Here is a 22,142-nt window from a genome sequence, read left to right as displayed (position 1 = left end):
ATTACACATACAATCTTGATAGTGGGTCAAAGGTTCTTTGGATGATCAATATTTAAAGAGAATTTCTAAAAGAGGCGCCTGCCAAAGCGAAGTCAACTTAAGTCATAGATGAATCATATTAAATCCTGTAATAAGCCTGTAACTGCCGGTGCCATATGTAATCTCCATATTCGTGAAGCACTCCGGGTGGAAATAAATAATGAAATGAATATGAAATGAGCCGTAAGAGTTAATATGTAGCTATCTCATTAAAGGTACACTTACATGTGTGAATTAAAGGTGCACTTACATGTGTGTATACCACAAACATTTATTTGATAACATATGAAGAGCTTTGTTTCAAAACCCCTTACATCCACTTGAGCAATTTTGAGAACACATCAAAAAGTCATCCGAAAAATCACTGATATAAGAGGGTTTTCAACAAAAGTAGTTTTTGGCGGGATGCTCATCCTACCTAAGCATCCCGCCAAAAACTGCTTTTGTTGCAAACCCCCATATATCAGTATTTTTTTTGAGGATTTTTTGATGTTTTCTCAAAATTGCTCAAGTGGATGTAATTGTAAGGGGTTTTGAAACAAAGCTCTTCATATATTACTTTATGTTACATAATATTAGTAAAGAAAGTTATAGGTGGATGTGTTTGTATTACTCTACTTATTCTTTACTCTACTCTTCGTAAATATTCTACTCTACTTTATGTAAATACTCTACTCTACTCTACTCTACATAGATACTCTACTCTATGTAAATACTTTACTCTCCTCTGCTCTGCTACTCTACCCTAGTCTACTCTACTCTACTCTACTCCTCACCCAAGACTATACTATCTTATTCTACTCTATACTCTATTTCTCTTCTCCCATCTACGCTACTCTTTACTCTACTCTGTCTCTGCTATACTCCAGCCTGCTCTTTATTCTACTCAAGCCTACTATTTCCTCTACTCTAGTGCACTATACTTGACTGTCTTATCTACTCTAGTTATATCCCTGGTTTTTCGTCAGCATTCTGTTACACTACTCTACTCTACTCTACTCTACTCTACTCTACTCTACTCTACTCTACTCTACTCTACTCTACTCTACTCTACTCCTTTACACCCTACTCAATGGAGCTTTACTCTACATTACTCTGTCATATACCACACATTAACATATACTGTACTGTAGAGTTCACTTTATTATACTACATTAATAATGTGGCTATAGAAACCCGACCTTGAAAATGTAATTCTACACACACATAAATGCATACAGACAATTTTTGAGCCCCATTTTACTGAAAATGGCTGGGTATTAAATGAAGATGAAAACATGAATAATCATCTCTCCCTGGCCATGTATAAGACATAGGGAGACATGAATATTACATGCGTAGAGCCACAGACTACGATAAAGATTGCCAGTCTATTCCAAGAAATTATAATGTCGTAAAAATACTCATTAAAAACTGGTGTTTCTTCATGTGTAAAGTTAATGATTATTTATGATTTTCAACAAGCAATGTCAGGTCTTTATTGTCAAATGGCTAGACATTTTATTAATTTTTGGCTCCATCTGTTTAGGTATAGTCATTAATCCTATACTGCTTTTGCTCATGTCCAGTCGGTGATGTCAACTCGTCGAGGTAGAAGTTTTTTCGGATGTGCATCTAATTGATGTCTTTAAATGTACAAGTGTATTAGCCAGCGAATCCTCACGTTTTGAAGGGGCGCGTATAGAAATGTGCTCTGACAGAGAAAATGAAGTCCGCATGTTTTAATTTTCTTTTTTTACACGTCCATATTATAAAATGGTGATATTTCATCATAAAAGAGCAATCTTTTTTTTAGGGAGGTGGTACCCGCATAGCATATTCCATGCGAAAAAAGATTGTGCCCCAATCAAGCCTCGTTTCGCTTGCACCTTTTCCCGATTTTTTCCCCAACAGCTAAATGTACTTTACATCCCTGAGAAGTAAAGAGTAAAATCAACCTCCCCTCCCAGGCCACAGTTCTATATATAACCTTCATTTTCCTGTAAAATGTTACTATTTTGATCTCATGTTATTGAGGATGAGTTTGGATACCCAGTACAAACAAGGTCATTGGATGTGTGTACGTACGCATATTATTCCTTATAGATTAGCATGTATGAGATATTGTTAACCTCCTGGACACTACTGGTCATCTAACAGTATTTCTGATGATTTCAATTGCCAATTATGAATAGGCTTAACTATTTATGGTCAAACTTGCATTTGCAGATGATCTTATTATTTAATACCCTCCTTGATTGGTTCAAAATTGGACGCAATATTCATTTTAGCCAATGGGCAGGTAGTTCTCATGGGGTTCACCAAGAAATGTTCACATGATTGAAACTTTCAAGAATTTTGTGAGTGCAGTTGGTTCGCAAAATTTTCATGCCAACAATTATTATTTTTTCCTCTAGGCCTTAAAGAAAATGTACAAATTCGCAAAAAGTTCATGTCGCGGACACATGGGTTCTCTATAAAACATGCAATTTTAATGTCGCAAAAATATTATGCTTTGCAGTATTAGTGACATGCTTACACTTGATTTGCCATGTTAGATTGTTACCATGGAATATTTTGTATAGCGAAAACAATTAACTCAATTAAACCAGGAATAAACTGAAGTCCATTTCGTTGTTATTGAAAAAAGGCTCTATGCCGCACAGCAAAATGACAGGTTGTGCAAAATTTATTACGACCTTGAATCGTTTGCTCATACACTTTATGTCAACTTATATTTCAAATTTGCTCATAAAATTCAAAATATTGTAATAAAATCCTTGTAAAAATACCAAGCCGTCATCTGCTATTGACTTGCGCTTGTAGTGTTTATGATAATAGGCTATTCCAGTTGAAATTCACACTACCCCTGTGGAAGATTTTGGAAATATCTTCCACAGGGGGAGTATGTCTTTCAAATGTAATTGGTCAAGGCTACTCATTTTGAAATTCATACTCCCCCTGCATAATGGCTGTACCTATATCTCCCACAACTGGAGTGAGTATTTCAAATGGAAGTCACCCAATTGTCTATTCTATTCGAAACTCACACTCCCTCTGTAGAAGACTTTAGCAAAATCTTGCACAGGGGTAGTGTGGATTTTAAATGGAATACCCCAATATACATGTAAGTATATGCTAATAGAATACAGGTAGAAAAGCGGTGTCTGTTATTATGAATATAACTTGGGAAGTGTTAAGCAGGTATCGCCATGCTCTGTCGCGCGGCAACCATCTTTTATTCATATTTCTGCGGTAGTTTTGAAATGTCAGTCGTTAAAATAACAGGTTTTACCATGTATCATGGAGTGCGTGGATGATGTACATGTAGATGGAGGATTGGTGATTCACAGGTACATGTACAGGGATTTAATCAAATTTTTTTGGGGAAAATGGGGAAAATTAACTGATATGGATGAGTTGGTTTCAGAATAATAGGCTATGCGAAACCAAAAGTATAATATAGTGATATAGTAATATGTAATGATATGAGCTCGCACATCCCCACCCCCATAGGTTATGCACTGGCAAACTTACATTGATACGCTACTTGCGTTTTTATTGCCTAGAAATACTGTAGACACGCATGTTTGAATTTTATTTGCCTTAACAAGCTCTATTAAGAGTTTTACCACAGAGTGTGGACTAATCCAGCCCCCATTGCAGATGGAGCTTGCTGCATTTTTATGTGTATATGTGTATTTTTTTTTATCTGGCAACACCGCCCAGATTGTGGATCCTATGTGTCCGCTATTTTTACAAGACAATTTTTTTTGTGTCCTTGGTTGAGAGTGTTTACAAAGCACACATATACCCTGCCCTAACACATGAGTACATGCACACCCTCTATGTGTAATTGCCTCCAAACGTGGACACTGTTGAGGATCATGCAAACATGAGCGTCCGAATCCGTATTCAATCGTCATACTGAGGACATTTTCCACCATTTTGTTTGTGTATTTTTGTGGTTATGGAACTTAACCTAGCAACTGCGGACGTTATATCTAATATAATGATAGAGGACATATTTTGCAAATACATTAAACATGCATTTGCGGTCGTTCGCAGACCTAAAAAAACCGAGGATGGTCCCCCATTGCCGAGTGGTCAATGGTTGGAATGTGGAGTGCGTGTGTGTGTCCTTGTTTGCCTGCAAACACGCATGCACAGTATGCACTATACACATGTGCACCAACAACACAGCTATTATGAAGCTCTTTGAAAGTTATTTTAGTGATGCACATCGATTGGTGGATGATAGCCAGATAGCCACAAACAATTACACCCATCTTCCCTCTGACAATCAGATAACGATACTAAACCTTTCAACGCAAAGCAATAATATGGCATGGTGTAGACATGCCAACCTGATTAAAATGGTGTCAAATTAATGTATTCATTCGGTGGACTGCCATTAGATAGCGGTAAACAAGCTATACAGGGAATGACACTGTGCGGACATCCGCTTTTGTCTGCCTAAATTGGTATATGTATTGCTTAACACAATATTGAATTGTAGAATTACATGCAACAAATTAGTTGAACAAATTCAAGTGGTTGAAGATGGTACTAGAGAATCAGGCACAACATGGTGGAGAAAAATGAGTCTGGGACTAAAGGAGGTTTTGTTGTAGCCTTTGCATTTTAAAGGTAGCATTATCAAAGGAGCAACTTGTAAATTTACCAGTGTATTTTGACATTGATAATGAAGCAAACAATTTTGAGTAATTCACTCATTTTTCAACTCCCTCTCACCCAATGACACCTTTCTTTTTTTTAATTGGGAACATTTCTGATAATCTTAAAATTTTCCCCAGTCTCACGGAAAGACCATCTTTTTTTGGGCCTTCTCACTGAAAGACCCCTGTGCTCTCACCAAAAGACCCCTAGTTTTGAACTGCTGTACGCGCATCTCCATCACTTCCAAAGTCAAGTGCCCCCCCCTGGAATTCACCCACCCATCTATCTTTGATTGGCATACTTTATTACCTACCCCACAATCTATTCGCTTTCATTCCTTCTTTCATCTCTTCCTCCCAATACTGTTCTCACCAAGTCATGCCCCGTCATTCGAGATATGTTCTAAGTATAGACAGTCGACCAAAGAATTGCAAATATTTCACTCAACAACCATCTACCTATTTGGCCACCCACCCACCAAATAACCACCAACTATTCAGTCTCTCTTTACCTCCCAGTACTATTATATCTTTATCATGTCCATCATTTGAGATCCTTTCCAATATTGGACAATCAAGCAAAGAATTACAAGTATTTCACTTTCCAACCATTTAACTAATTGTCTACCAACGCACCCAACCACCAACTTTTCCTTCTTCTTCCCTTCCTTCCCTCCTTCTTCCCTTTCTTCCCTCCCTCCCAGTACTATTATCTCTTCATCATGCCCATCTTTTGAGATCCTTTTCAATATCGGACAATCAAGCAAAGAATTGTAAGTAATTCACACATCCATCCATCATTGATCTGCCTGCATAATTACCTTCCCAACCAACCACCCAATCACCTTGGGCCAATAGCCAACTATTCTGTCTTTCCTTCCTTCTGTCATTCTTCCTTCTTCCTTCCTTCCCTTCCAATTACTGTTCTCACTCTATCATGCACAGATCCTTTCCAATAACAGTCAAGCAAAGAAATTACAAGTAATTCCCCCACCCACCCATCCATCTCTGATCTGCTTACTTAACACCTACCCACCCACCCACTAATTCTGCCTTTCCTTCCTTTTTCCTTCCTTCCCTTCCTCCCAATAACTGTTCTCACTGTGTCATGCCCATCATTGAAGACCCCTTCCATTAGTACAGACAGTCAAGCAAAGAATTACAAGTATTTGCTTACCTGAAGTACGCCAAGCAATTAATCCCGAAATAGGACTGTAACACACTACAAGATACACATATTAATCCGATATGACAAGTATATCCGTGTTAGGGATTAACACAGGATATACGTTGTCATCACACAGGCTTCCTGGTGCGGGATACTAAATACCATACAGGTGGTTATTACCTCTAATTCCAAAAAAAATGGAAATAATTTTTTTTAATTGAAAAAAATATTATTCTGTTTCGCCAGATAAAACCTCTCTCTATCCTAATCCTTTAGTTTAACCTAACTAGGAATAGAAGTTAAATTTCCGTATTCCATAATTGTTTGAACAAATGCCAACAACATGTATTGGGTGTTTTTGTGTACTAGAACAATTATTTTTTTTAAAGACGTGCACAAAGACTGATGATTTCGGATGTATCCACTAGGATCCAAAACATGTGCATCTATCAGGGCACAGTTCTTTAACCCCAATACATTTGTACATTCATTGATTGACCTTTGAAACTTTGGGTATAAAAACTCATAGTCATACTCTGCAACTTAATTTTTGCACTTCGATCGTTTAATTGAGGTTTTTGGATTATGCCACTGAGATGAGGCCATAGTAGTCCATAGTGATCTATGCATTTGAGTTAATGGCACAGGTGCTCCATAAACTAATTTATAACCTATTTATAAAATACGGTCGTAATATAGCTTGACTCATCTCACATTGAGAGTAATTGGCTATTCCATTTAAAATCCACACTACCCCTGTGGAAGATTTTGGAAATGTCTCCCACAGGGGGATTATGAATTTCAAATGGAATTAACACATTAGCAGCTCCATTTGAAACACACCCTCCCTCAGTGGAAGATTCAGGTTGAATCTTTCTCAGAGGGTGTATGAAGTTCAAATGGAGCTGCTAATGTGTTCATTGTATTTGAAATCATACTCCCCCTGTGGAACATATTTCCAAAATCTTCCACAGGGGTAGTGTGGATTTTAAATGGAATAGCCCAATGCCGTGGAATAGCCCAGGCGAGGTGCATTGGGAAGAGGGCGAGCATGATATTTTGTTTGATTTCCACAAATCGGAAGTTTGATCACATTTGCAGTTTTTTTTTTTTCAATTGAAAATGTTACAGAAAAATTATGTTGCTGACTTTAAATTTTGTGTTTTTTTTTAGTTGGTCAGGAAAAGCATGAAAATAAAATCACCTCACAAAATTTTTCTGCTGTACAGATTTTTTTTTAATGGTAAAAATGTAAAAAGAGTAACATAACAAAAACTGAGGGAAGGGGGAATTGCAAAAAAAATGGAAGTAGAATTATCTTGCTTTCCCTTGTCAAGGGGACAGATGTGAAGTGAAGGGTGCGTGAGATAGTCACAGGGTGAGCAAAGTTAACAGTTCTTATTTCCTGGATTTACATACTGTTTAGTTTAACCAATTTGACATCACACAGACTCCAATTTTGCATTCAAATAGATCTGACATCACTATGGACCACATTGGCCTCATCCTAATGGCATAGTTCAATAACCTCAATTAAACAATCATAGTACAAAATTTGACCTCAAGTTGCAGAGTATGAGTTTTTGTACCCAAATTTTCAAAAGTCATTCAATAAATGTACAAATGTATTGGGGTTGAAGAACTATGCCCCTGATAGATGAGCATGTAGTGGATCCCAGTGCATAGACAATATTTGAACCATCTTGCTGACAACCTGTTCTTGTTGTCAGAATGGGCTGTTCTAGTTAAAGTCCATACACGCCCTATGGAAGACATGACATTAATCTTCCTCACAGGGGGTATAGATTTCAAATAGAATCATCCATTCAGGTATTAACCCCATTTGAAATTTACACTCCCTGTGTAGAATATTAAGGTTATATCTTACATAGGGGGGTTATGCATTTTAAATGGAATAGCTGTATACTTAACCTATCAACTTGATAACCTGTTCTTGTCAGGACTGTAGATAGTTCAACAGCAACATCTTACTTGTAGACATGGGCGTAGCCAGGTTTCTTGATCGTACAGGGGGAGTTGGAGGGGAGGGGGAAGGAAATCATCATATTAGCCTGGTATTTATTGGTGAAGGATATGTATACTTGGTATTTTTTTACAAAAACCTTGTAAAAAAAGCCTTCCTGCTTTTGAAAAGGGCTTTATCAGGAAAATATTTGTACATTTATACGCAAAAAAAGTTTGGCCCATGAAAAGTTTGGCCCATGATTGGTGTAAAACGGGAAACACTAGATACACTGAGTAGTTTGGGGTGTTTCTTTCCTTTCTTTTTTTTTCTCCTTCCCCTTTTCAAAACTATTAAGTTACAGATATCTATAGACCAAATAACCAAATGAAAATGTGTAATTTCTAAAAACATTCGTAACAGAGTAACTAATATGCATCCCTTGAAATGGTTTGTGTTCAGTGCGCAATTTGCAAATTAGATCTTACGCAATATTTAGAAAAATTATAATTTTTTTGTCTTTAGAAACTATCCAGTGGCATTTGAGTTCACAAATAGATGTGGTCTGCATTGTGTTACATACAAGTAACACTACATGTCTGTTTGAGCTTCTAACCTTGGCTATTTATGTAGGTTTCTGACATCTACGGAATTGTGCTTGTCTGTTATGGTTCTGGTGTATGGAAGCAAATTAACACAAAACATAAATGCCAAGTGTAAAAGTTAAAAGAAAATGGGTTAAGTTAGAAGGAAAGTGATATTGTAAGTCATGGGATGGCCTCTTTGTAGTTCAAAAAGGGGCCAAAAAGGTATTCCTGCCAAATAAATACTTTATACTTGTAGGTGTATATTTAGCCATGCATAGATAAAATGTGGAAGCTAGGAAGTGCTTTTCGGGGAATTGTTGACATGTCGAGCGAAATGTTGACAGGTGGAGAGAAATTTTGGCATTTGGAGGAAAATTACTTTTTCTTGTTGAAAATACCTCTATAAACGTGTTGTATAGTGTTTTAATCATTAGCAACGACTCCTAATCTTTTATGTGTTAGCACAGATATAAACGTGATGAAGTGTTAAAAATGTGTCATCCATATTAACACTTGTGTTCAGAGTGTAGAATTTGAATCCAGATGCAACTGGACATTGTGCTTCATACAAATTGTGTTTTTATTCTGGTGCTAAATGTGTGAGCTTGCCCATACATACGGGAAGTTTACATATGTTAGTGGCATTGCATGGATTTGCAAGCTAAAAGCAGCTTGTCACTATGTAAGCTCATTATGTGTAAATGCATTTTTGTAATGGTACCCTCACAACATGTTTAGAAGAGTGACATCTGCCGGCGACAACTCTCTAGTCTGAAGGTTCCCCAGCCCAAAGGCTCCTTAGTCCGAATGATCACTAGTCCGAACATGTGATTTATTATTCGCTAGTCTGAATTCTAAAAAAGGTTCGCTAGTCCGAATATCGGGTTCTCTAGTCCCAGGGTTCGCTAGTCTGAATAAGGTTCTCTAGTCCGAATATAGAATAACCCTAACCCTAAACCCTAACCCTTCGGATCAGCAAACTTAATTTGGTTTTCAGACTAGCGAACCTTCGGACTACAGAACCTTCTGACTAGCAACCCTTCGGACTAGAGAGAAATCACACATCTGCCATAACTCACAGATTTAACTTCAATATGCATACATGTGTGCTACAAGGGGGTATCATGGTTGTCTGTCTGCTCAGAATGAAACATACCGTATTTCGTCAAATAGTCGCCCCCCTCAAATAAACGCCCCCCACCGCTTTTTTCAACCAAGATGTTTCAAAAATTCCGATATTTCCATGCTATCTTGTGTAAGCTTACCAAGTTGTTGACATGGTCGGTAATAGCAGCAATAAATGGCGAAAATCTGCATCAGAAACCCGGAAGTGAACCAAAAGTCAGTGTCAAAAGTTCATAGTTCGTCATTTTAGCGTGACTTTTAAGCTTACCTAATGATTTTAACGGGAATTGTTGTGCTAAAATGACCTCTAATAAACGCCGCCCCCTTTGGAAAAATGTAACGCCCCCGGGCCGTTTATTTGACGACATACGGTATTTGAACTTGTTATGCTTAATAAATATATGGTGCTAAATTGGGTAACTAGATTATCTAGGAAAGGGAAATGTGCTTATTGAAGCCAGGGAATGCATATATCTATCTGCCTTAGGATAGCACACAGGGACCTTGAGCTGATCTTCACTGCCACATACATACACATTTATATATGTAGTTAATCAGGATATGGAATATGAAGGAAACAGGTTGCACCCTGTTGTATAGGTGTTGCCAACAGTGCAGGAATAGTTAGTGTCACAGCTGTACCCAGCATTTATATTCGGGCTGCGTGACTTTGTTGTAATTACAACTAGACTGCGCACAAAAAAATTAGTACACTTAAAACAAAAGCTATTGTTTATTAGACACTAAAAGTAAATTACAAAATTAAAGTAGTCGATAGATAGAGAATTTTGTTCTGCATATTTTGATGAGTTCGGTGTGTGTTGTGGGTCACAGGTCAAATGGGGTTAAACTGGAAGACTGACTTATTGCAGTTACTATGGCAGGAGGCCCATTGGTTCAAGATGGTTCCATCTTTTTCCATCGTACCCTAAAAGTGATCTTAATGTTAAGTTCATTTTCCCCTTAAACTACCATGACGGGTGGGAAATGCAGTGGTTCGTGAACCGCCTTGTTCAATATTCCTTTAATTTTGGGCACTAGGTTACCTTGAGCTTTTATTCAGATTTCATAGTCATTGTAGTCATGACTAATGACTATTCAGTGCTAACTAGTCAACAGCAAAAAAAAATCTGAAGGAAGCATTGTCAATAACATTTGGTAAAGTAAACAATAATTTTGACCTCAAAATAGTCATTGTAGTCGTGACTATCTATGCCAACTAGGCGACTACAAAAAAACCCTGAAGTTGTACACCCCTAATTGATATGGTGGAGATCCAATCAGTGAAATCCCTGTACACTAATTTGCATCATCAATGAACAACATCAGGTACGAATAAAGAATAACGATTTAGCGAAAATCACAATAAACGATGTCTTGACTGAATACAAATCAGGATATTATTAGGTTAAAATGACATGGTACATACAAATATTAGCTGCTTATGAGTGATTTGGAAAGATATCTTACCATTCCCAGAATCCTTTGCAACATGATGCATCACCTCGTTACTTTGTACAGGTTTCCTTTGTTCTTATATGTTGAGAAAAGACTGCGAAACATGGGTCGATAGTCAAGAAATAAACATATTTGGCAAGATCTGGATGTGCTCTGTTCATTGAGGTACTTTTTGTCACTGTCGACCCATGTTGCACTAGAAAGAAAACCAGAAGAGAAAATTGAAGAAATGCATTGTGGGAAGTGTGAGATATCTGTTGTGTGATTGACTTGTAATAGATGTAGGCTAGGTTAAAGGAATGATATCAAGGGGGTTGTACAAAAATAGCCTCAATTCAAATGCACCGTTCATCAACCCGCATCTCACACTGATAGCTTAATGCTCTGCATGCTTGCTATATACATGTGGGTTTCAACATAAAGTCCAAATTTTGGGATATTTTCTCAAAATATAAAGAGATATCTTAAGAACCACAGAACCAATACTAGGCTTGTTTGTACTCATTTTAATGCATTTTCCTGCCGATTCCAAATATGGTCATGAAAATGTACAATTCTGAAATTTTTGAATTAAATTTTTTTTTGAAATTTGTCGTCTGCAGTCGACACCCGCGTGAAAGGAGTTAAAACTTGACCTCAATTTGTGGAGGATGAGTTTTTGTACCCAACATCTTCAAAGGTCATTCTATTGGTGCACATTTATATTGGGGTTAAGAACTGTGCAGTGATAGATGAGAATGTTTGAGATACTAGTGAATAATTATTGTGTGAAATTGGGAAATAAACATGAGACCTATTTCTTTGGTAACCTGTGCTGCATTGGGCTATTCTAATTGAAATCCATACACCCCTATGGAAGACATGATCTTAATCTCCTACACAGGGGGTGTAGATTTCAAATGGATTCACCCATTCAAGTAACCCCATTTGAAATTCACACTACCTGTGTGGAAGATTAAAGTCATGTCTTCCATAGGGGTGTATGGATTTCAACTAGAATGGCCCAATAAAACAGGTTTCCCATTTGAAATTCACACACCCTGTGTGGAAGATTAAGGTCATGTCTTCCATAGGGGGTGTAAGGATTTCAACTGGAATAGCTGATTTAAAAGGTAGGCCACATGCAATATATTTGTGTGTATTTAGATATGAAAGTGTAATACATTGGGAAGAAACATTCAAAGTAAACTATAGCTGCTGCTTATATCAAAAGGTATTCTCTCAATTTTTTCAACAAAATACTATTTTGCTGTAACGTTTTATTCAGGGACTATGGGCAAATCCGATTCCAAGCATTCCTACACCTCAATGGCAGCCATTGAAGTGGGCCATCCCACCTGAAATGTGAAATGATGCATGTTTTGCAGGAATTTTAAACTGTGTTCCATCACTTGTGTGACAAAAGGATGCAGAAAGTTTACAATGCAATACAATACAATATAAGATTGATTTTGAAGCAGTGCTTTTCCACCCAATTGGGCAGTTCCAACAAGTTTTGATGGCCCCTAGTAATGGCGGGATGACTTTGTTCGTCGGATTAGTGTATACTATTTAGCAAAGTCCTTCAGCTGTGTCCGACTGCTCTTCTTGACTATCGTGTAAAAAGAACTAGGTCACACGCAGCTTGATCGGCGAATGATGTGCCGATGTGATGATATGATCCAATGATTCAATGTGATCCAATGTACAGTCCTATAATATAGTGCTTGAATAACATATTTAGATTATGAGAAAGACACTACTATTGAGAAGGCCTAAATATAATTTTCATTCACTTGAAACAAGTCTAGCTTCTGTAAGAATATGTCAACTAATTTTATAGGTTTTGTAGCTACCTTGTTCAGAGGAGCAGACGTGTCGCAAGCCGGCCACCTTTTTGCACATTTTTGCATTTTTTTTGCACTTTTTTTTGCAGCTTCACTTACTCCTCTTTCCGGGATCGTAACTTTGGGCCCCCCATTTTTGGTCACCTTGCGACGCACCAGAAGAAGAGGAGGTAAAACTTCAGCATGATAAAATGTTTGCTGTATGACTGTATTAACTCTATGCATTGCCAGTTTTGTAGGGAATTAACTTCAATAAACTGTTTTTGGAGTGCATTTGTATGACTGAACATTCCTGCATGTGGTAAGCTGCAACAGAGGATTTTAGAATGGCAAACACATAGGTAATTTTACTGTTAAAATATGTCATAAATAACCAGTTATTTCATACATTCCATCTCTTTTACAAATACAGTGAAACCACTGGATCGTTACAGCGAGAATGAAGTTGACCAACCGGATGAAGAAGAACAGGAACTCCCCCCAATTATAGACAATGTGCCACAAAACACAGAAGAGATCGCTGCTGAAGAGATCGCTGCTGCAGAGATTGTGCCAGCTCAGCCCATAGCTGTGGCTCAGAAACCTAAACCAAATCCTAAGCCTGCAGCTTTGAAGATGGAAGATTTACATCGCAATAATGCAAACACATTTAAAGAGGTAAGAGCCGAGATATGTTGTAATCAGAGCCAGAGATAAAAATACTAGTTTGCATCATGATTAACTCCCCACAGCCTGTGACTGGTTAGCAGCATGTAAAAGGAGGGTTCATTCATGTGGTGCCTTCATCGGAGAAAAGAAATCACAGCAAAGGGCTAAAAATGATGGTACATTTTATTGACATGGTGCCTTCAGGAATGAAAGTTTTCTATTACAAAGACCTAACTTTAAAATTAACTATATAGGTCACACTGTTTTATTGGTGTGTTCAGAAATGTCAATCATCACGACAAATCTTAAACCAGTGATATCATTTTAGCAGATTTTTGTTCCAAAACAAATATGATCATTATTCAAAGTACTTACGCAAAATTGCATCACGTCTGAATATTGAACAATTGAATGGTCCTTTCATAGGCTAGGTTGTACAATATGATATGCCACCTTTGAGCTGTGCTTTATGCTTCCGTCAATTGCAAGCCCGGCTACCAGGGACCCGGGCTTAGCGGGGAGATTACCAAAGGCAATTGTAATAATCCCTGCTATGCCCCGGGTATTGTCCCGGGTACCGGGGCACAAATTGTGGGTGAAACCCCCGGTACTGTCCCCGCCCATGCCAGCCGGGTTTCAAAGTGCTGTATTAATTTTCAATGTTTTTAATCAGCAAATCCAAAATTTAAGTATTTTCATGGCCCCGCCACCGGGATGACTGATTGTACATCCCGGTACAGTCCCGGTACAGTCCCGGTACCGGGACGATACTTTCTGGTAATTTCAGGGTGACAGTCCCGGGTATTGTGTCTACAGTGCCCGGGTCCCTGGTAGCCGGGCTTGCAATTGACGGAAGCATTATTCTGTGAGTATGCATTATTGGGCTATTCCATCTAAAATCCACTCAACCCCTGTGGAAGATTTTGGAAATATCTGCCACAAGGGGAATATGAATTTCAAATGGAATGAACACATTTGGCAGCTCCATTTGAATTTCATACACCCACTGAGAAAGATTCAACCAGAATCTTTCCCTGAGAGAGAGTGAGTTAATGTGTTGGTTCCATTTGAAATTCATACTCCCCCTGTGGAAGATATTATTAAAATCTTCCACAGGGGTAGTGTGGATTTTAAATGGAATAGCCCACTTAGGGGTAGTGTGGATTTTAAATGGAATAGCCCACTCAAAATAATCAGAGGGTGTGTGACAGATGTGGCATACCAGTTTCTAAAAATTTCACCATTTTATAATCTATAACAATGTTTTTTACTTGTTTTATTTCAGTCTTCATCCGTGAAAAAAGTTGCAATAAACCCCAATTCCACACCTGCTGTCGCCTTTGGACTCGCCTGCGGTGTCCTCGCCGTTGCTACGGTCGTCGTTGTAGCCGTAGTGATTGTACGCAAGAAGACGCGAAGGACGCCCATCAACCAAGGATTCGCCGAGATCGATCCAAACATGACTGTTGAACAACGACATATTGCCTCCATGCAAGCTAGCGGTTACGAGAATCCAACATATAAATATTTTGAGATGCAGTGAGAGAAGGCGCCTTCTATTTGAAAAGCGCCCTCTGTTTCACGAATCAGTCCTTACAAGCTGCTGGCTGCAAGAACTTGTCCAAAATTTTTGAATAAACTATTTAAGAAGAAAAAAAAATGATATAATAATCACCAGCTTCTGTTAACAGCATTCATTTGTTTGGAGCAAATTTAAATAACAAGTTATTGGAAGGTTCACAAAGTTTTAATTAAAAAAATGTCGAAAATAAGAGGTTTATACAGTGGTATTTGTCGAGGTAAATGTTATTTGCAAGAAATTTGCTATAGCACACATAAAATAAACAGCTATCACCTAAATAACACTACTAAATATATATGCCACTTAATAATATAGTTCATGCATTGTAATAACTCCAGTTACTGATCCGCAAAAAAGTGTATGTGTTTACTCACGATCGCCATCTTACATTGTGCTAATGTGGTGTACAAAAAAGTAGTGATTTTTTTCAGTCTATTTTTTTTTTTTCAAAGTGAAAAATTGTGTATGCGTAAGAGACATTTTGTAGTTCTTCTCTTGTGCTATTGGCTAGTAGTATGGGTAGAGTAAGAAACCTCGAAAGAGGATGGGGCTTTGTCGGACCTTTCCAAACTTTTTATTATTATTCCGATTATTTGAAATAATAGTACTCCTTTTATTAATTGATATTATTAAGTCAGATATAAATATTATTGTCATTGCTTAGCCTAGGTGTCGTTGGAAAAAATTTAAACGAAAAAAAAAAATTGATGTAAATTAATGTCATATTGGACTATTGACAAATGTATTATAATGAATTTGGGATTTTATATCTTGAACTCTGACCTCTGTTGGTAAAAAAATGCTTATTTAATATGAGTGTGCTGTGTGCTACTGGTGATTTTAAAATAATGGTTCAAAAAGGTCAAGGGATTCAACAGAGGTCAAAGTTCAATGATATGCGAATGCTGTATTTGCGAATGCTGTATTTGCTCTTATGGGTATGATGTATATTGTAGGCTATTGAGCTGAGAATTCGATACCTTTCGTACAACCAATCCAGAATATGGAATGGTCGTAGTAAAGTATGGAATACTCAGACTATAGGGAATTCTACCCTATGTTAAGTACTGTATGTAGGTATGTGTGGTTGTCTTCGTTGTTTCTGTGTATGTATGGTTGGTTTAAAAGACTAATGTGAACATTTTTCACCATTTGAAGAAAAGTTAGAAATAGTAAAAAATTGTGTAGTATGTAAAAAAAGATCTAGTTATTAAAGTAATATAGATGTTAGCAGTTAACCAAATTAATTAAAGCTTTGTATGATGTCACACGGTTGACCTTTGACCTTTTTTAACGAGGGAAGCAAATTAAGTCTCTACTTCTATTCACCGATGTAGTAGGTAAAGCTTTGTGTGAAAAAGTGAACTATTTTTTTGGGTATATTTTTGTCATGATTTTGGCAAGAAATGATGAAAAATTACGAAAAATTGTTGGCATTGAAATTGGTAATTTGAAATGAATATCTTGCCTGCGAATAGCTTGATGAATTTTTAACTTTTTAACATTTGCAAACAAAAGAGAAATAATTATTGTAATAATATTATGTAGATGTTGGCAGGTATGTAATTGATGTTACTTGTAACGTGGTGCTTTGCATTATGGGTAGATAATTGCCGAGTGAAATCTAAAATCAGCGTAAAAACAAGATTTTTATGATATTTTAAACTGTTAAAATTGTTAAAGATTATGTCAAGTTCATTGTTTTAGAAAAACGTATTTGACGATGCACAAGTGCAGAAGGTAAAGAATACACCAGTATTATCATGTAATGTTTCTATTATGTGAAAAGAATTTCCTAAAAATAGTAGTAGCTATTCTTCATCACAGTTTTGCAAAGTTCATTGCTGTGTAGCATCAGGATGCATACAAAATGGAACTTAGGTTGTAAAATGAGATTGAATCATCAACCAAGAGGGTGTTACTAGTTAATGAATTTAGGCAAACTGTTTTTCTCTTTTCCTTGTAGAACTTTCTCATATTTTTAGTTCTGAACTTCTGCATTGTCTTTTTTAAAGACAATTCTTGTTAGTTCCGAAATTCTGCATTGTCTTGGATTAAAATGGTGCACCAATAAGTACAGCATACTGCAAATAGCCTCATCTTGAAGGCCACAGTTCCTGTGACCCTTACTTTTTATGCAGCACCAAGCTGACCTCAAGTGGTTTACTGATCATTTTCCAAAACTACTAACATTGTTCAGTACTCAAAATGAACTTTTTTTTGTTGCAATATTCAAATTCGATCAATGATTTTGTGGAAAAAATAACATATAAAGTAAGGGTCGCAGAGGAATTGATATTGTACAAGTTTGTTGTGTAATTAAAATATTATAATAACAGAAACTGCTATTTTCATGGTTGACATTGAATCGTGTATTCAAATAATGTCCATTGATTTTGTAATATATCATTAAAGTGTTTAAAAGATAGTTCACTAGTTTTACTCGTATTTTGATCATCAGAATCACAGAATGGCGACTTTAAAAGAAAAAAATTGTGTAACATAAATCTTGGAATTAGTGTTGTATATTAATCCAATACTAGCTCTGCGTATAGTCATATCAGTCAGCTAATTTGCATATTGTGCACACTGAGAGAAGAAATTTGGTCCGCTCATGATTTTACTTGACACGATTTGTTGTGAATTCTTGAAATCACATATTGCCGATGAATTGATTGGTATTGATTGATTGACTTATCCTTTCAAGATACTGGTTCGTAAGGAAAGTATTGTAATGGAACATTTTGTAGTGATTATACCGTATAGTGACCAATAACAGACGACTACAAACAGTCCACGTCTGCATCACTTTGTATGATATTGACTACAGAGGGCGGTATTACCATCTTGACTGTGCAAAGCTTTTTTTGCCATCTACTTCATGTATTAGATGGGACAGTTTGTAATAAACTCTTATTCAACACTATGCGGAAATCAAAATGATATTAGTACTTTATCATGGGACAGGCACAATTTCTTCTCTTCTGCCTATCAGTGCATTGTTATAAGACATTAGATGTTCAGTGTTTTAGGCTGTAGGCTGGTCAACTTGTGTTAGATGTAGCCAAAGCTTACATGCAAGCATGATATATGCATCTCAAACAGAACACCAGATTCATTCGGGTACGGAATTGATTTCGATTTTTAGATTTATTTTCGTTGATGAATCGGATGCGCTGTTTGCATCATATTTCATATTGTAAATTAATTTGACATTTTGTGTTATTTATTGATTGATTGATTCCCGACCATATTTGGAATAATTGTTGTATTCACAATCAGGGTCGGATCTTTAAAGGGGGCACATTTTGAATTTTTGATTTTCAGATTGGAGAGAAATTTTGAAGAAGGGTGTTACTGAGTATTTCCACATCACATGCAAATCTGATTTCAATCATGACACTCAAATCCTGAAATTATGGCCAGATCAACTTGAGAAAAAAATCAAGATATTCCTCTTTAAGGGTTCGACCAATATGATGTATTTTACCCCACATTTTACATTTTGATATTTAAGTAGTGACCTAAACTTAATCAAGTTGTTCTAAGTTGTCACTTTTACGAAAAATAAAAAATCTATTATTGGTAATCACTGACATTTATGCATCTTAATCATGTACAGGTAATTAATTGATTGATTAATTACTCTTAATTTGCATTAGTACAACACCTCTATCAATTGTCTTTTAATATGAAACCTATTTATTAGTAAGTGTAGGCTGTAGCCTCATTTGTCTATCTATACAAAATTATTTTAATTAATCTAGTTTTTTACTTTTCACTGAATCATGCATGCACTGTCTTAATTGGCTGTTCCAGTTGAAATCCTTACACCCCCTGTGGGAGACATGACTACAATCTTCTACATAGGGTGTAGATTTCAAATGGGGATACCTGAATGGGTGACTCCATTTTAAATCTACATCCACTGTGTGGAAGATTAAGGTTGTGTCTTCCACAGGGGGTGTGTGAATATCAACTGGAACAGCCTTAATATTGTTTTTATGATGACAACATGTAGTTTATTTTCTGTTTCAACTATTCTTGTATTTTTGTTGTTGCATCATTTTACTTCCATGAAGACCCTTAATGTAGCACCCCTTTCTTTGTGTAATTTAAAAAAAAAGTGAAAAAAATCAGAAAATTTGACCAAAAAAATCAAAGGGACACTAGGAATTATTCAGCCATACTTGAAAACTTGATGGAAATGGAAGGAAAATGGGACATGTCGCTGAAAACAAGCATTGGAATTAAAATTCTGAAAATTACATCGTGGAAGGTTTGTTACAGCTGTAGATTGGAAGACAGCGCATTTCAGAGGTTGTGTTTTTTTCCTGTCACTGTCAGTTTATTCAATTATGTTGGGCAATGACAATGAAACATGATCTCTGAACCTAAAACCTAACAAGTAGTGCAATTTGAAATTATCTACACCTAAATAATATTATGTAATCATGGGACAGATGGAAGACTTGTATGCAAGAAGGATAAGTGCTTATTATAATACACTTTAACCTTTTTGCTTTCAACCATCGGAGTTGTGCTGTCATTTCACTAGAGAAGGTATTGGGGTTCCCCGAGGATCCATTCTGGGGCCCTTAAAGTCCTTCAGCATTTTGACAAACCAGGAATTTTTTGCTCGTGGATGTATAACCCATTCCAAAGTATCAAAGGCTTGTTACAAACCAATTGGTTTCTGTGTAGAAACACACATGTGGGTACTGATAAGAATTGATATAGATATATTTCATATATGGCTGTATGTATTATATAAAACCTCGTACCTTATTTACATTCCCTATACACACAAACACACTATAATAACACAACCATTTATTTGTAGTGTATGTATGTATGTATATTTTCTGCAGGTTTGGAAATGTTTTAAGCTTATTCTTGTTTGGTAAAGGGGGTCTCTGTTTGTTATAAACTTGCTGGCAGCTTGTCCTTTTAAAAAGTGTTGGCGTCATTTTCCAGTGATTAGCGAAGAATGGTTTAAGCTGATGCACTGACAAATTCAATTAACACAGCAAGGTTATTTAATCAATAGCTGCCTTATACAATGAGCCAACTATTCTGTTAACTTTGTGGGCTGTAACAGGTAAAAACAACTTAAGGCAGCTATGATGTGACATGACAAAGTATCAAGCTGTTGCTAGGGAATTGACGTCTGTGTGCGACATTGGTATTGTTTTCAATGGATGCCGGAAAGTAACATCACAGTCAATTCAGTCACAAGGTCGCACAGAGAGCCCAGCATGAAATTTTGATTCACTGTTTTCAAATGTCGTGACAAAGTATGATGAAATCAGAAATGCTAATCAAAATTTGATGCATGTGCTCTAGTGGGAAGGCAAGGACGTGCAAGCAAGAAAAATAAACCAAGAGACAAAATTATTTATGACATTTGTAAAAAAATCATTATTTATTATCTTTAAATTGACTACAATTTTTGCTGCATTTCTTAAACAGCTCAGTGTAACTACTACTCTGTGTGCCATTTAAACAGGGTATTTGTACACAAGGCAATGTACTCACTTAAATTATACTCTCATAATAAATACACAATTCACTCTTTATACTTCATATCGCTACACTGAGAACTGCAGACATTAGAAAGTGTTACGATTTTATGACAGTTGTCAAAGTCAAAGTTCAACATCTATTGTAGTGCTTCAAGTAAACTTTGAATTGTGTTTTTAGTATGAGTATGTTGGTGGGATTATTTATTATGGCATTGTAAAAATAAATCACAGTGTTAATCTTTTATCAAACCGTTGTATGGTAAACTGTATGTTCTGCAGTCAATAAACAAATTGTCGTGGTCCCAACATTTTGGAGTCTCTATTTTTGTGTTTTATTTGGAATTTAAGGTTAGCATGAGACATTACAAAACCCTAATACAGTCTACAAAACAAGTAAGGTACTACCCTGTATATCCTAAACACAGATAATGTCATAATTATAACCATCTTTTAGCTTGGATTTAAGACCTCATCATTCAGATTGTTCAAGAAGTAAAGACACAATGATCCAAAAACCCAAGCAAGATGCTAATTCAAAGGTGCAGTTTGCTCCATTGCATGCCCTAAACGTTCTCAAACGAGAAGTTGTGCCTTCCATTGATTAACACATTAAATCTAGTGCTGCGCTTTTCAGTGATTAGAACATAAAAATGCAACTTTTGATTTTATTCCATCCCTAGGTTTTAGATCAACTTTTCTTTTATTGTTAACAAATTTCAACATAATGAGGTCTTTAAATCAGACCTAAAGAGTATATAGGTACTGACTGCTTGTTTTAATCTTGACATATTTGTCTTGAGGATATACATGGGTGAACATAACTGGTACCTAATTCTTTTGCGGTTATGCATGACATGCCAGTAAACATCACAAAAAGTAATAACCCCCTTCATTACGAGTTCATACCTCAAAATATGTGCATCAAATTTTCAAACTGGAATGACAAAAAGAAACCCAGTTTTCTTTGAACAAGTTCATTAGGAATGTAGATTTCAACTGTAAATTTTGTTAATTTTGAACAATTCCTACGAAAAAAACGAAGGGTATCAGGAGACACCGTAGAGGGAGTGATGAGTTGGTCAAAGATGTTATTGAGTGCGTAGGCCCCCTAAGTTCCCTATCGGCGAAACTGGCCGTCCCTTTGGCACCGACTTAAGAGCACCAAAAAGAGGTTGAGAAATTTGAAGCCAGACCATTCACACATGAAAATCGCAAATCTTCTGTCACAGAGATTCACAAATCTGCTATCACTGATCATGTTGCCTCTACAAATCACTCAATCAACTGGGAGGAATCCAAAGTCATTGATCGTGGAGCTGATAAGACTACCAGGTGGCTCAAGGAAGCCATTTGGATCCGCAGAAAAGGACATGACACTCTAAACAAGGACGAGGGGGCCTACGCACTCAACAACATCATTGACCAACTCATCACACCCTCTACGGTGTCTCCTGTTACCCATAAAAGGAAACAGTCAGATGTGATGAGTTGCAAGTTCCATAATTTTCCATCATAAATAACATTTTTAAGCACCATGATTGTATTTCCTTAAATGGTGGGTAA

The 22,142-nt window shown here is 36.6% G+C and overlaps 1 protein-coding gene across 1 annotated transcript in view; it reads left to right on the top strand.

The window, feature by feature from the left end:
- Positions 1-20,887, top strand: part of LOC140169457 (amyloid-beta precursor protein-like) — a 220,614-nt gene extending 199,727 nt beyond the window's left edge. The window contains 2 exon segments of the mRNA XM_072192718.1: positions 13,237-13,481; positions 14,758-20,887. Coding sequence (XP_072048819.1) covers positions 13,237-13,481; positions 14,758-15,015 — 503 coding nt within the window. The 3' untranslated portion in view covers positions 15,016-20,887.
- Positions 20,888-22,142: the final 1,255 nt, after the last annotated feature.

Source organism: Amphiura filiformis, chromosome 14, assembly GCF_039555335.1.
Source record: "Amphiura filiformis chromosome 14, Afil_fr2py, whole genome shotgun sequence".
NCBI lineage: Eukaryota > Metazoa > Echinodermata > Ophiuroidea > Amphilepidida > Amphiuridae > Amphiura > Amphiura filiformis.
Note: the sequence above shows the minus strand (reverse complement) of the source record. Positions and strands in the feature narration are given on the sequence as shown.